The sequence below is a fragment of the Ambystoma mexicanum genome, chromosome 2q (assembly GCF_040938575.1).
Source record: "Ambystoma mexicanum isolate Mex_15411 chromosome 2q, UKY_AmexF1_1, whole genome shotgun sequence".
NCBI lineage: Eukaryota > Metazoa > Chordata > Amphibia > Caudata > Ambystomatidae > Ambystoma > Ambystoma mexicanum.
In genome coordinates this window covers 1,405,899,171-1,405,916,479 of record NC_090924.1, presented here as the reverse complement: position 1 = coordinate 1,405,916,479, position 17,309 = coordinate 1,405,899,171, and the positions used below count along the sequence as shown (strand labels likewise).

At 46.8% G+C, this 17,309-nt stretch overlaps 1 protein-coding gene across 7 annotated transcripts in view; it reads right to left on the bottom strand.

Annotated features, from left to right (window-relative positions):
* TBC1D5 (TBC1 domain family member 5) overlaps window positions 1–17,309 on the bottom strand; it is a 2,783,701-nt gene that overhangs the window by 980,715 nt on the left and 1,785,677 nt on the right. For all 7 annotated transcript variants that reach the window (XM_069648897.1, XM_069648892.1, XM_069648893.1 and 4 more), the window contains one exon: window positions 1,907–2,079. In XM_069648897.1, the coding sequence (XP_069504998.1) occupies window positions 1,907–2,079 (173 nt within the window). The remainder of the gene's footprint in view (window positions 1–1,906; window positions 2,080–17,309) is intronic.

Below are 17,309 nucleotides of genomic sequence, written 5' to 3'. Positions count from 1 at the left end.
CCTCCCATCATCCCTAACCATTGACAATGCTGGCTAGGGATGCTGGAAGTTGTAGTCCAAAACATCTGGAGAGCCAAAGAGTGCAGACCCCTGGTGAACTTGCAACACAGTAACTGCAAGTCTCCCTCTGCTCCTAATCATCAACCCATCCCATTCTCTTGGAGTTCTCCCAAGTGCAAAGAGACCATGATAATAGCAGCAGCTGCACTATATAACATAACATATCAAAAAAGGAATATCGAGGTCCCTGAAATGAGACCACTTTCCATCCTTACAACATGGGCTGATTCACAGCACCCATCAGATGGAGACAGAAGCACAGCAAAGTGCCCAAAAACCAAATAACAAAAGGCATTTGTCACCATTCGTGCCTCAGTTTAATCATCTGATTTACAATGGTGAGGTCAGGTTTACAATAATCACATTTTAAAGCGCTTTAATTGAGAAAGCCATCACTGACCAGCGCTGCTAATTCACAAACCCAAGAGGTTGATCTTTGGACCAGGAACATATTCACGTCTATCTGGGATAGATTAAACATCTTTCAAACTGGTAACCAGAGTAAACCAGTATACCTATACCTTCTGTATGCACAATAACATTTTTCCCCAAAGGTTGCTTGCGTTGCTTTATTTTCTTTTGCCCGATTCTCCTGGTCCATCGTGCATGCCAGCACAAAACAGTCGCAGTTTGGGTTTATGGATCGATGACAGGCTTGTCTTCACACCCCACATAAACAAGAATGTTTCACTTGCTAGGCTTGCTTCAAGCAGTCCTATTCCTTCTCAAACTCTCCCCCCAAAAGAAACGCATTGATCCTTGCTGGCTGGACTACTAACCAAATTTCAAGGAGTCCAGGATTGAGCCGCTCGATATATATTCTGCCGGTACTACATCCCACCTGCTTTGATAACCCTTGAGTAGGTCAAAGTAAACTGAAGATCAGAGTTTAAGACACTGTGCTCAGTCCAGAGGGCGGTGCATGGCCAACCTTGGGGATACCGCTCCAAGATCTTCCAACTAGGGGTGGGCGAATTGGCTCAAATCCGTTCCACGGGAAAATTGTCTGATTCCAGGCAACATCTGCATGACCAATCAATTTCATCTGTGCAATAGAATTGACAGTTTGTTGCCTTTTCCCAGCCAAACTTTCATTTTTCAAAATTTAGTTTTTTGAAAAACAAAAGTTCTGGTGTTTTGCCCCCTCAAATTAAATTTTTTCAACAAACTTTTACAGAAATAAAAACGTAATTTCTGGGGAAATCAAAATTTCTGCACCAAAAAAAAGTCCAAAAGATGTGATGAAAAAGGTAGAACACCTCCCAGCCAGCGGAACAGAATTGTTGGTGAATTTCACTAAGTGTGCGTCACCGCAGTAATTTTACCCATCCCTAATTACAACTAGGAGACAAAGGTCAACACTCTGGATGCAGAGAAGTCAGTGGCAAAAGAACTGAGCGTGTACATCTTTGAAATAGTCTAGCCCAGACAAACTAAGAGTGGAAGTTGACTCTAAAGTTTCAGAGTGGTCCAAACATGTCTCTATTACTTTTTGTAGATGGCCACAAGTGCCTCTAAATCCGAGGTATCCCTCCACTCGCATGGAGCCATCAACACTTCATGGTCCCACATCCTTCCAAATGGATCCCAAAGACCAACGATCACCACCTGCCAAATGCACGCAACTGCAAGTATTAAGGCTCTCCTATCACAACACAAAAGGGTGGACATCCCAAAGAAATAAACTTCTGGGATTCAGAAGGCACATAAGATTCACAGGACAAGGCAGGTCCCCCATGAGCACCCTCTGTATATCCACCATATTACACTGAACAGTTTACAAGCAGCGTTTAACAAACATCTATACAACTGAATGAAATCTGCAGCAACTGGGAAGAGTACTCACAGGCCGTAGATCTGGGGGGCAATTTCCAGCCGGTTTAGGTGCATGTACAGTTCGATGTCATGTTTCTTTAGCAGCTGGTCCTGGATGTAGTTCACTTTGGTCACTATGGCAATAGACGGCCCCAAGTCCTGCGGCCTGGCAAATGGCGCAGTTGAGATTAGGCCATCTTTATCCTAGGCAAAAACAAACCAAACTGTCATAAACAAAACTTGAAGTCTGACCATCAGTGAAGAATTACAACAATTTGACCTGATGAAAACTATTCTAGATATACTTCAGCAGTTTCACAGTATGAAAATTAAGATGCTATACTTTAATTATCTTAGTTTTGCCATCATGCCATGTAATAAAGATCAGTATATTTTGCTACCTGGTGGCCAAAAAATAAAGACTTTGTATCCGTGATTACAAAGATTTTTGGCATAGAAAAACACATGCAGCCCAGATGTTACCACTCATCAACAAACCTCCTGCACAACTCACCTTCACTGCTTTCAACACTAGAAGCAAACTCAGGGATGGATGATTGATGTAGACAACATGGCGTTAGAGTTGGTGTCTGGGGATGGCACACTTGTGGACCAGGTCTCACCCCTCAACAAACCCCCTGTACAACTTACCTTCATTTCTGCCAACACCGGAAGCTGATACAGTGCTGGAGAGTTGGTGCATATAATATGAAGATACTAGGACTACCACAACTACCTAAATAAGGCGATTTTCCCTTACACCGCCATAAGGCTTCTTCACATTCCCAACTTGAGGGAACAAAGTACCAAACAAAAGAGCTAGGACTTGGCTTCCGGTTGAGCTGCCCGGAAAATGGCCGCTTAGATTAGAACTCCTTACAACTCAACAAGAAATCCGGCATCAACGGCGGGAATAGGCTCCATCCAATCGTGAAACTGATCACTTTATGCAGCCAATACCCTGAGCCATATTCGCTTCCAACGCCGAGGAAAATCGGAGTTCTGGAGCCCTAGAATGACTGCCTGCTGTCTTGGCGGGGTGTGCGGCCTTTCGGCGGCTGAATCGGGCCGCAGCCTTTGGTGACGGGGCTTGCGGCGACCGGCCGCCTATCCCTGAGGCGAGCTGGGTGGAGCCCGCCCGGGGTGACGGCCTGTGCCTGCTGCATCTCTTAGAGCGCATTGTGCCCTGCTATTGGTGCCGGCGGTCCGGCAGACGTTGTGGCTGACTGCTTCCCCTGGGACTGGCGCCGCGAGCGACTCATTCCTGCAGGTGCCCCGCTTGCCGTACGTGGGGCCACCTGACTGCTGTTCCTCATCCGGAGGCCACCGGACCGCCCTGAACAGTGGTGCCAGCCCCCCCCGGCACCCGCTCAGCCTCCCGACCCTGTGCCTGTGCGGCGTGGGCTGGGACACCGCTGTCTCGCCCTTGGGCTGGAGGGCTGGACGGCGAAGATTCCTATCTTCTCTTGGCATGGGTTGGGCTGGAGCCCTCCCGCACTGACAGACAGGCGCGGCCCCTCCGGCCGTGGGGTGCATGGATCGAGGCGCTGCGCTCTAAATTGCTGCGGCGCTCCCAGGGACCCGTGAACGCTGTGCAACTGGGATTCCCCCCCCCCCTCCTGCGCTCCAGACACCGGAGCAGAGACATCTTTGGCCGCGGGGGCTGATGCCAGGGCCCCTCTCGCTGTTCCTTACGGGCATGAACCGAAGGCCCCTTCAGTAATATACCGGCGCAGACTTCCTGAGTCGTGACTTGCCTGCGCACACGCTGCCCCCGCACCTCATCGGCCCCGGATCTGGGCCTTCATCAGTGGGGAGAGAGCGGCCCTTGCAGGCGCGGCACTTCACAGGCAGACATACGGGAATAGCCACCCCATTGGCTATAAGGTGGGTGCTATAGGCCCTACTATAACCCTCTGCTCTACCCTGGGGGAGCCCCCTGCCCACGACGCCACTTGCAATCTGCCCAGCGAGTCTGGAAGCAATTAAGCAAGATTGCCTGCATAGAAGGCCCCCTTGCTCCCCCCCCCAGATCTCTCTACTCGATTGGCTTGTGGCCGTCGCGGTCCACCTGTTGGAGCCTACTAGAACATATCTCCTCGGATCACCTTAGGAGCAGTGAATCACGTGTCCTCCTGTTATGGTCCTGAATTGGCCCCATCGCCTCAGTGCCCCCCACTTATCCTCATCAGAGCTCATCAGAATTGTGAAAATCACCAGAGCTACCATAGGGGTCTGACCCACCTATAAGAAGACATAACCCCAGGGATCCCCAGATGCCCTGATCAGCCACCATATGAGACCAACCTGAACACGGTGCTACAGATAACGCTGGCTTTGGACAGGGCATAACAAATAAGAGCTTTGTGACGAGCAACTCCCACCCTGATCGGAACGAGAGGGTCCGAGACAGACCCCCCCTCTCATTCCTTGTCTAGTTTCATCCTCGGGAAAGAGTACAACACGGGGCACACGAGTCGACGCAGACAAGCATCCTCATATATACAAGGTACAACTCGAGACTCTCACATTAAAAGCGTGACTATCTGGGAGTACCCCACACTCTGGGACTGGTACCCTTGTACCCCGCTGATCAGGCCCAGTTTGGTGTCATCCCTAGCAGAGACCCACGAAAACAAGTGTCAAGAGGCCCACACAGAGTCTCAACGGGGAAATAACCTGATGCCCGGGATTAAAGGGAAAACCCCCCACACAAGAACCAAAACACCGGCGAAAAACCAAAGTCGTCTGCTAGAAAGCTGCTGGCACACAACAAAGTGCCCCCCAGGACCTTCCGGACCATGAGGAACCAACGACGCCTAACAATTCTGACATGGCTATAAATAAGGAAGAACTATTCGACTGCCTTAGGGGCATGGAATCCAGAATAACAAACACGCTCCAGACCCAACTAGAAACAATGAAAGAAGAGCTGAAGACATCCCTGAAAGAGGTACGACAAGAAATAGACAAACTCGGAGGCAGAGTGGACACACTCGAAAATGGACTCACATACGGCAGAGGAAGCAAAGCAATACAATGGCCTACTAGACCAAATTGCTAGAGCTACAAATAACCTAGAGATCCAAACCGAAGATTTGGAAAATTGTTCACGAAGATCAAACATCCGGGTCAAGGGCCTCCCGGAAACGATCCAGGATAAAGACCTACGGACACTATGCAACACTGTTTCAGCAGCATCCTGAATGATGCCCCCCACTCCCCAGAGAGATTTGAATTTGACAGAATCCACCGAGTGGGCCCCAAAAAGAATGAACCAGGAGTGAGACCTAGAGATGTCCTTATCGCCATGACCTCCTATAGTCTGAAAGAAGACATCTTGAGAGCTGCACGTACCCACAAAGAACTACCAATCAATGGAGGGCGAATCCAGCTGTACCAGGACCTAGCGTTGGTCACCTTACATAAGAGGAAGCTTATGCAACCAATCACAAAAGCACTACAAGCCAAACAGATTGCATACAGATGGACATTCCCCTTTGGACTAGCCTTCCCCTGGAAAGAGAAACAAAGAAGGATTAGTACATGTGAGGAAGACCTTTCATTACTACAAATTGGGGAAGAACAAAGCCAAACCGTAACTAGCCCACAAAATAGCGCACCCAGCAGCCAAAACAATCAATGGGAATGGACATCCGAAAGGAAAAGAAGATCTAACAGATAAAAGAAACTGGCAGGCCCATTCAAATATCACGAACGAAACACCCCGAAGAAGACACTAAATAAAGAAGCGCCTGGAAAGGAAACTGAGGAAACACCTGACCACAGCAGATGGGCCGACTCAAACTAACCCAAAACAAGACATACGAAAGAACAGAAGGACAAACATATCCCATACAAAAATGGAAGATACACTGATCGTCTCACTAAATGTACAAGGGCAGAACTCCCCCGGGAAACGACGAAAGATCCTCAACAGGCTCGAGAAGATGCCTGCAAAGGTAGCTATCCTGCAAGAAAACGGATGAAAAAAGAATTCGTAGCAAGGCATTCCCACAACAATACTTCGCCTCCGGCGGATCGAAAACAAAGGGGGTCGCAATACTGCTGGCTAAGGGACTGAAATTCCAAAAACAACAGATGATTAGTGATACTGAAGGAAAATACCTGGGAATCAAAGGATCTATCAAAGGGAAGACTTACACGATCCTGGCGATATACGGTCCTACAAACGACAAACAAGACCGATACATCACAGATTTCCTACTGAAAATAGGGGGCTGGTGTGAAGGCCAAACAATCATAGGAGGGGACTTCAACTGCATGATGGACCCTGAACTCGACAAAACCTTGCCCCCAACAGCAGCCGACCAGAGAAACAGACAGGTGTTGGGAAAATTCCTCAGAGAGCTAGAAGTAATCGAGACCTGGCGCTTCTTCCAAGGAGACACGAGAGAATATACTCACTATTCTGCAGTACACAGAGGATACTCCAGAATAGACATGATCCTAGTATCAGCAACTCTATTCCCCCAGGTGACTAAGGTGGAAATCGGTACACAATACATTACAGACCACGCCCCAGTACTAGTTAGCCTGGATATAGACGGAGGGGAAAATAAAAAACGACCACCGTGGAGATTCAATGATCTGATCCTGTGCGACCTAGCGCTTAGAGCACACATGGAAGAAACTTTAAACAACTACTTTAAAGAGAACGACAACGGCGAGGTTGACTGGAAAACAGTCTGGGATGCGGGGAAGGCTGTAATCCAAGGAGAATTCATGGCCCAGGCAGCGGTATAGGAAGGAACGAGCAATATTAACCCAGAGAATGGAACTAGCCCTAAAAGACACAGAGGAAAACCACAAATCCCGACAAACGCAGAAATCCTGGCGAGAGTTGAAGAAGGTTTGTGCCCAACTGGAAGGTCACACTGCAGATGCGGTAGCACGGACGTTGCGTAACACTAAACAATCATACTATGTCCACGGAGGCAAGGCAAATACGTTTCTAGCGGCCAAATTAAACAAACAGAAATCCCATAACTATATAGTTGCCCTAAGAAATGAAAAAGGGGATATAACCACAAAAGAGGAAGAGAAACTGGAAATAATGATCCGGTTCCATGAAGACATACTACAGGGAGCAAATCTAAATGCGACAGACCAAAAATCCTATCTACGGACTACTCATCTACCACAAATCTTGGATAAGGACGCAGAAATCCTGGGGAGCCCATTCACAGCTCAAGAAATCAATGAAGCTATCTCCTCATTACCAAGGAACAAGACCCCGGGCCCAGATGGCTTTGGAAACGCGTACTACAAAACATTCCGAACACTACTACTAGGCCCCCTCACCCGATTCTTCAACACAATTAGAGACACTGGATCGATCTCCCCAGATATGGCAAGATCCTCAACAATCCTTGCGCTGAAACCAAACAAGGATCCCACCGAATGCTCAAGTTACCACCCGATAGCACTCTTAAACACTGATGCAAAACTATACACAAAGATATTAGCGAATAGGCTATCGCAGATCCTCCCAGATATCATCCACGAGGACCAAGCAGGGTTTGTCAGGGGACGACACACCCAAGACAACGTTAGAAGAGCCATAGACGTAATTGAATGGGGGAGACGTACAAATCAGAAATTTGCAATAGCGGCCCCAGACGCTTCACGCGCTTTTGACAGCTTGGACTGGGAATACCTTCGGATGATCCTGGAGAAATTCGGATGTGGGACACAATTCAGCAGGATGATCCTGGCAAACTTTCAACGCCTATCTACATCATTTCGGAAAAATGCCTGCGACTCAAAACAAGTGGAGATACGGAGAGGTACATGCCAGGGCTGCCCCCTATCTCCACTAATATTTGCAATGGCTATGGAACCACTAGCAGCGCGGTACAGAGGAGACCCCGATATAAAAGGAGTACAAATCAAAGAGACCCGCAGAAAATAGCATTATATGCTGACGATGTGATGCTCTATATGGGAGATACTACGAATACGCTACCGAGGGCTGTAGAGACACTGGAGGAATTTGCCACCATATCCGGATTTACAATCAACTACAATAAATCAAAGGCACTAAAAATAACGGAGGGCGCAAATACAGTAAACTGCATGAAGCAGAGATTCCCCCTGAGATGGGAGGAAAAAACCCTAGAATACTTGGGAGTTCACCTGACAAAGAAATTCGAGGACTTACATAGATCAAACATCCTCCCCCTTTGGAAACAACTAAAAGCAGACCTGCTGAGATGGGATAATCAGAAACTATCGTGGTTTTCCAGAATAGCAGCGGTAAAGATGACCCTTCTCCCCCGCCTACTATATGTGACCAGTTCAATACCTGCGGAGATCCCACCACAGATAATCAAAGAACTTCAAAACGCAGTATTTAGATTCATATGGGCGAAAAAGAGACCCAGTATACAGAGACACACCCGTCCCCCGCTCCTGGGAGGCATAGGGGTCCCAAACCTGGGAAGATACATCATGGCAGCGCACTTGGCCCCCATGCTACAGTTGACTAACCCAGCCGACTCCAAAGGATGGAGAGCCATAGAACAAGCACCCACACAGATCCCGATAACAGCGCTCCTAGCACTAAACCCCAAGGCCCGCGAAGCAGAAGGAAAACTACTAGGAGCTACTAAAACAGCCCTGAGTAACTGGGACAGAGCCATGCAAATGTAAAAGATCAAACGAGGATTGGGCCCACTATCCCCAATAGCACATAACATCGACTTCACCCCAGGATTGAAGAAGAATTTCTGGGAAGGATGGAAAGGCGCAGACACACTGACATTGCAGGACATGTACCAAAACGGGGACCCAATCCCCTTCTTAGAATGCAAAAAGAAATGCGGTCTGGGGGAAAAGCAAAGGTTCAGATACATGCAAGTACGACACTGGATCTCCCACCCGTCAGTAAAAAGGGTGGGAACAAGAACCCTAACATGCTTGGAACTAACAATGCAAGAGGGGGAACCAAGGAGGGGGATATCTAGAATCTACAGACTGCTCGATGGAGCACAACCAACGGACAACTTAAGATATAAAGAGAATTGGGAAAAAGATGTAGGGGAGCCGATAAGGGAAGGATGGGACCAAATATGGACAAGAGCTCATAGATCCTCTAAATGTAGAGCAATTAAAGAAGCTGCATATAAATTATGCTACGGATGGTACATGTCCCACCACAGACTACACAACATAAACCCAGAATATCCCCCAAACTGTTGAAGACAATGTGGAGTGAGAGGAGACCTATTCCACATGTGGTGGACATGCCCCAAAGCAATTACCTATTGGAAGGAGATACTGGGACACATTAAAGACATTACTGGCAGAGACTTACCACTATCACCCAAGGTGATCCTGCTGGGAGCAGAAGCAAAGGGGATATACGCGGCATTGGTGCATATATCCACTCTAATAACACACTATCAGCAGCACGAATGACATTGGCACAAAGGTGGAAAACGCTAGAGGGCCCGACAACACCATGGTGGTGGGTGAAAATATGGGGAGTAATAGCAATGGAGAAGGTAACTGCCATAAGAACAAAGACATATCAGAGATACCTGTCCATATGGTCCCCTTTCAGAGACTTTGTCGGAGACAGGGAAGCCCATTTCTATAAACCACGGACCCTCAGAAATATATCGATCACCTAACAACCCAGAACAGAGAAAAAGAGAGAATCAGCACGACGAGAAAAAGGAACAAGAGAAAAGTAAAGGGGGGGAGGGAGTTAACTGTTTAACCGTCACACTCAAGAACCCATGTATGAAAGAAATGAACACCGCAGAGACCCTGATCTACTTGGTCCCCCCTCCAAAACCAAGAAAGAGAAAACTATTTCTTCAAACCCCAGAATCTTGAAAACATTATATCCTCCTGACAATCAGGCGCACAAAAGGAGTGGGATTCTCACATGGGGACGTCTTAGCAGAAAGGACAAAAGACTCTGGAACCTAGAGGAAAAGAATCTGGGTGGGGGGTGAGGAAGAAAGTTAAGAATGAATCGATAAAACTGGGTGGTTTCTGTTAAATAACATCAGACAACAAAGTTATGATGCGGGCTCATGGTGTCAAAAGCTATATTCTTGCATATTTGTTGAAAGTAGAACGTCTTTACCTCTGCAAGAAAATACAATTGTTTAAAAATGAAAAAAGGGACATTAGGGAGAGTGGAGGGATAATAATTTACAGTTTAAAGAAATTGGAGACAACTTACAAAGCAACGGGGGACGATAACCCTGAATGGAAAATTTGGTTTATGCATTGTGAAAACAAAGTGTAATGTTTATATGTTGTAATTGACTATATCTCTATCGAAAAATGAAAAAATAAAAATATAAAAATGCAAAGAAAAAAAAAGAGCGACTTCAGGTGCACTTAAGTCATTAGAGGGGTATGTAAAGAGTTTTCAACTTTAGACATTTTATTAATTGAACAGATTAGGTAAACACCACATTATCTCTACCATGACAAGGATTTCCCTGCCTAAAAAAACCTAAAGGAAACACTCAAACAAAGGGATATCTAATCTTCACACTTATGCAACAAGCACAGCAAAAAGATAATATATGTCAATTCAACAACAATATATAACATATGAGCTGATTCACAATGTGATCAATCTCTCTTGTCATGACCTGGGTGAACTTTCCTTCCCCAAATCCAAATAAGGATTTTCTCCACAGTTCAAAGTAAAACAAGGAAATCCGGTTTAACACAAAGTTACAACACAGAAGTTCTTGGACTCAAATCCACAATGTTCAGTTGTAATAAAAGCGTCTCAAGAAAGTCATAAGCTTGCACTCCTTCTGGAATAAGAAGAGTCTCAGTCATAGTAATAAAGAATATTTTGGTCAGAATGGTTATCACAACTTTAGCTGCAGAAAAGATTGTAACATTTCTTCAACCAGTCACAGCTCTTCCCCAAAATGTCACAACTCACCATATGTTGTTTTCTATTAGTACCACTCTTCCGCACTTTCACCTTCTACTTTCTGGCTTCACCAGATTTTGCTGGGCAATAACTTCTTGCCCTACGGGTATACTCGCCTGCCAGTCTACTTCACCAACAACAACAACAGAAAAGTGCTTCAATGGTAACTTCCAGCTTAGAATAACGACAAAGTCAATAGTCTTCTAGAGCCTCCGACTTTAAACAAGTTGGGGGAAAACAAGGAACCACATTAGTACTCTTTAGGATTCCTGGGCATTTCTGCCCCTCTCGCTCTGGATAACCCTTTCTAGAAGGGCAGCCTATTTGCCACCAGAGATTTTACAGCATCCTTCACCTCTTCTGCTTCCTGCTGCAAAATCTCTGCACAACGCTTTGGGAATGGGCAAACGTTTCTTTTCCACGCTTCACGCTGCATCAACTCGGCACTGGGGATGATTAGAGGCACAGACTGTCTCAGGACCCATAGTGGTCCCGGCGTCTTCTGGCGTCTCCACTCCCGCATCCAACTGCAAATAGGGTCCACGCTGCTTTTTACTCTCCTACTTCTTCTGCTCCTGTCTCTTCTCTATGACCTGCACATGAGGGGGACATTTAAGCTTCCAATTCTCCCACAGGTGTGGGTCACATGGGTTAATTAGTTGACCAATGCTACAGTTTTGTCTCTCTACACCCCTCTTCCTCGTTTCAGTACTGAGGGAATTATGGGACTTGAAGACCTCAGTGAAAAAAATAGTTTTTCTAAAGGAATCACAAAGGTTAATTTACCTTTTGAAAGAGGAATATATGTTTTTATGGAATGCTGTTCACGTTTTTAATCTTCCTTCCATTACATCTTTGGGAGTTAGAGGAATTTTTAACTGTCTGAATTCCATAGTTTGAGAACTATGTCCATCTATTTTAATCCTACAGAGCTTCTGATTAATTCCACCCACACTTAGATAGACCCAGGACACAATCACTTCCGTCTACAGTAATATAAAAAACTGGATGGCCACTCACAACCTTTGCTTGAATGATGAGAAAACCAAGCTCCTTATTGTCGGCTCTCCATTTCGACTAAAAAACCTTGACCCGTCACTATCCTTGCTCTGAAACACGTCAAAACCGTGGGGGTGCACTTGGAGGCAGACCTAACCATGACTAAACACATGAATGCCCTATCCTCAGGCACAGCCTATACTTCACGGCTCATCTCCCTGAGCAGACAATTCCTGACTCCTCCCAACTGCCCATCACTGGCACCTGCCCATACCCTCTCAAAACTGGACTATTGCAATGTTCTCCTCTTGGGTACCTCTGCTCCAACTTAGCCAAACTGCAGCTGCTGCAGAACAAAGCACTGCGAGCGGCACTTGCATTCAGCCCATATCTCTGCCTCAGACTGGAGGTAAACTGGTTGCCAATAAAAGCATGCATCGCGTTCATAACTCTATCCCTGGCACATAAAAGCATCTACAAAGTAGCGCCCACCTACCTCAAAGACACACTCGACCGGAAACCGCTAGGTAGATCCCTCAGATCCAATGCCAGTATCTCCTTGGTCACCCACTGCTTTCGGAGTAAAAAAGCTCTGTAGCTGTAGCTCTGTAGCTTTGGGGTTACCACAACCACCCTCTGGAACACCCTCCCATTGGACATTAGAAACAAGCAATCGTACAATGTATTTAAAAAAGTGTTAAAACCTGGCTATTCAAGAAGTATGAATGATGTTTTTTGCATCTAATGCTGACGTGTAAACTGTGGCTGTATGTGTAACAATGCTGTGATACTCTAGGGTTTGGGCGTTATACAAATGTCATAAATGAATGGTTAATCTGTGAAACAGATGTTTTATATTGGCAACAAGCCATTATATATTGTGAAAATGGAAAAAAATTCTCCTTCAAAAGAAGGCAATTACTGTGTCTCATCCCATTGATCCCTCATCTCCCTGAGCCTTTTCCCCTCCCAGGTGATCCTCCCTCAGAACACCACCAACAAGGTCAGGATCAGGCAGTATCTGAGCCTCTCCAGAGTTCTAAAATCCTCCATGCCTCTATGTATAGAGGCTTTTATAACTCTATAGAGAGGCTAATAAGTTGAAGGAGCTGGGGCCATGGTAGAAAGATACTGCGTCTCTCCTAGGGCGTCATCCCTCATCCCATGAGGGTGTTCCTCCCCATGTGATGCTCCCATGTTGCACCACCCCCAAGGAGAATTTTGGACTGTGGCTGCACCGCTCTTGCCACGTGAGTAGGGTTCCCCTCCATGGGAGAAGGGACGACATTCAAGGATTAATCACATTATCCACGGGACCTGGGGGTTGTGTCGAATTGAGGGAATTAGTCCTTTCTCCCTAAGGGGGAGCCTCCCCGATTTGAGGCTAGGGAGGTGAACACGCACCACAAGACCCTTCCCCCAAGGGCCTCTGCCAAGTGGGACTTCACTGGGAGAGACTCACCCTTTGGGGACAAGGACCCCATTCCTCTAAGGAACTCTCTCAGCCGTTTCCCATGATGGCATACATGGGACTATCTGAGATGCCTAACAACAATAAATCCAGAAATTGTGCTGAAGACAGTTAACATATACCACGATGATCAAGAAACAGAATCGGTCCCTTTAAGGACAAATGTCCAATTCACTGCGATGAGGTGGTTTACGAGAGATGACATGCCAAGCCAAAAGAGGGAGGGAGACAGTGAGAGAGAGGGAGGGAGAGACGCACGCATGCACCAGCAGGGGAGGACACCCGAGAGCATAACACAGGTGAGAGGCAGAGCTAACGAGAGCCGTGGAGCCTGCAAAGTTCAGAACTGCTCTGAACAAGAGCCGTAGACACTGGAGATTTGGCATGCAGAATCAGTGACAAACCGAAAGTACAAGACTTCGAAACTCATTGGTGGCGTGACCACAGAGATATTGTGGTGGGCAGGCTTCCCAACTAGCTACGCTAACACCAACCCGCTGAGGTATCAGCCACTGCACTGATTACCTGAAGGGACAGCGGAACAGAGAGCGAGAGACAGAAGCCGGCAAGAACGAGCCGGCGGGGAAAAGAGGCGAGAGAGAAGATCCAGTGTGAGTGCAGGCACTGGAGACGTTCCCCTGTGATAAAATGGGTAACATGGAGAACAGGAAGGACCGAGAGGCCGAGCAGGACTCATCTAATCAGCAAAACCCATCCCTGTGAAAATGACGAAACCCGTAAAGGCAAAGTTGATGAACTTACTGAAACATACATTATAATTACATATGAGAAAGAGACTACTCAAAAGAGGATACGACTACCCTGGGAAGAAATAAGAATATTCCATCGTTCAAGAGATATAAAAGGGAGAGCATTAGAGAGAGTCCTACGAAAGACATTGTAAAGGATTTACAAGCCTTGATACAGAGGTTGACCAGAGACACTATCCAAATAGTATATTGAGAGAAACATTAAAGTAAAAGTAGGACACTGCCTCATCAGGAGAAGGGATTCATTCTCTTGACCTTCGCTAGTTTGAATAGACTGATGAGCACATTAGTTATTTATATAGGCATGGAATATCCCAAAGCAACAGAGAGAGATAGGCTGTTTACTTATTATTTAATAAACCTTTCTGGAAATGTAGTCACAGTGTCCACGTTTTCCTTCTGACCACCGCAACCACGTCATCCTTCTTCACAGCAACAAGTCTATTCTTGCCCTACCCCCTTTTCATTAATCAGCCTTCCTTCCGTTTGGCCAGTTCAGTTTGGCTGCATTGGATCTCTCCCCCAGCCAGGTAAAGTCTGTGGCTTTACATGCGCCATGGCGATGGTTGGTGAAGTGGGACTTGCAGCCAATATCCTTTTCCTCCAGTTCGGCTTGTTCTGGAGTTGTTGCAGTGATTTATGAATGCTTTAAGTTCTTCAAAGACGGAAAAAGGACACTGGCCAGAAAAGAGGCTGGAAGGCAAGGTAATACAGGCAGTTGTACCAATACATTTACACCAGAAGGCATGCTCGTGGAGGGCAGGAGCTGGCCCTCACACCAACTCCCTCACCCTACCTGTGGCGTAGGATCAGTTCTGGCATGCCCCCCCGGTAGGCTGCCTCTCCCAGGTTAGAAGGGGTCTCCACTACCCATCGACAAGCTCAAGCCCCTAAACCTGTCATAGCATATGAAGAAAAAGTATTCTTTTTTCTTTTAAATCTGTTTATTATTTTCCAATGAAACACATAATAGGTCAAACAAGATGGCCAAAACGTTATCAGGAGTGTCGCATTGCATACATAACGGTCACGGGTGAGCAGGGAGAGGGCAGTGTCAGGCAGTACTTCCATCCTGTGAGTAGTGAGGAGGCAGCAACCCTCAAGGGCAGTACATAGTTTATCCCTCACCCCTCCACCCCACACTTTTTGGAATTTCCCAGGACAACCTCTGGCATTATAGATTCGCCTTTCCAGGGATGGGTTTTTCCATTCGTTTAATTGCATCTTCAGAGTCTGAAATTCGATGTTCGGTTTCAACAACCCTAGAGGCCAGTTTTAGCCCAAGTCTTAGCACAGAAGGGACACTTCCAAGGAGAGGGCGCCAATCTTTTCTTCAACGGAAGACCTGGATGCTCCTATGGCTCCCATGATATCCGGTGGGATATCTGGGGATCTTGCGTGTTGTCTTTTATGCCCTCCACTCCTGAGGCAAGAGCTGAGAGGGTCTGTGGGGTCCCCACTGTGAATTGTTCAATCTTGCTCTGGAGCGTGCCTTTTTTGACCTTGTCCTTAACCATTGTGGTGTTTTTAGAGTCGTCCCCTGGGATGGGCGTGCTATTGTCCACCTGCATGGGCCAAAAACGCTTATGAGACCGCGCCCCCCCGCAAGTCGATCTCAGTGGCGGTGCTCCTCCCTCCTGCTGCCCCCACTTATGACCACTAGTATCCCAGCGGTTAGCCACCTTGCCCGCTCTACCTGTCAGAAGTACAATGCAGGAGTTGTGGGTCTCAACATACCTCCAGTCCCCTCTCCATTCGTCAGCGGGAGATATCACGAGTCAGTCATTGAGCAGAGCACACACTGACCATTGCAGCACTCCTGCAGGCTGAGGTTTAACGACAGGTTTGATAGGCGCCCAGTCTATTGACGCTCCTCAATGTGGTCCGTTCATCGTGCCTCGGCCGCTTTCCACCCACAATCGTGGTCCCACGGTACTGTCAGTGGGGTTGTCCTGTCAGCCTCTCCCAGCTAGGAGTTGCTCTCTGCCCTGGGGCTAGTGGGCCCCTCAAGCAGCACTACGGGAAGCGCCTTGGGCACCCCCGGTGTTGCACAGTCTCTAGGGAGGATGTAGTATCTCATTAGGCATCCTGGGTAACTGCAGCAGCCTCTGTCAATCCATCCGGCACTGCAGCGCCAGTCTCAATTCACGTTGCCGTCAGTCAGTGGGTTGCAACCCAAAATGGTGCCGTCTTCCCTGAATCAACGGGTCCGGCAACAATGTGGGGGATTCCCAGCTCCGATTTCTTCCAGTATCTAAACAGGCGATGCTGCCCACCTTCCGCCGCCTGGGATACAGAGATCTCCCCACATCAGCTGGAAATCAGGATCTTATCTGCAGGATCTTTCGGCGGCCACTTCAGACCGGAGGAGGCGCATGTCCTCATCCGTACTTTGCATAACAGCGCCCGCCAAGAAAATGTTTTCGGAATGAACGAGTCCCTGTCATAAAACTCACACTAAATATCATGATGTAATTACAAACCTTGGAGAAAGATCTAGTTATATACAGTCCTAATTCTTGTGAACAATGTTATTATCTTACATCTTTGGGGCAGATCTTAAGACTATCTACCTTCTGACAAAATAGGGTAAGTTTACATGATATAGTCCTTATAGCTTCTGATTGAGATGTGCCTTCCCTTGTGGAGTAAGTTCGGCCGTGTATTCAGACTACTCATCAATAGCTGATAATATGGAGCAGGCTCAGCCATACACGGAATTCATTCAGGTTTAAACTGCTCCAAAGCTGAAAGATCCAATGCTGGAGAATATCCACCTCCATAGAGTTCGCTTAGAGATTACAGAGCCTTGCCTTATTCCTGGAAACGTTATGAAATGTTATTCATCTTTTCATAGATCATTGAAAGTTCAAAGCTCTTTGTGGGTCAGGACGAGCCTACTTACATAGATGAGGCAGAGATGGAATACGGAAGGTGTATTTCTTTTTTGCATTTACATTTTTATTGAATTTTTTACAATTCAGTACAAACAAAAAGGCCAGACAATGAAAGAATAATAAAAACAACATGTTGCTATGTCAGGTCCAGGCACCTGTCCCAGATCTCCTCGTACAGACCACCCAGGTTTATTTCTTGACCTGGATGAAACTCAGAGACCACTTTAGGCAGAAGAGACAGATGTACTCTTAACATACCCTTCTCCACTTGAGAAAGACAGGTATCAAGGCCTTTCAGAGAGTCCCTTCAATTTGCTTACTCTTCTGGCTGATTTATCACCACAAAAACAGTCTTGATT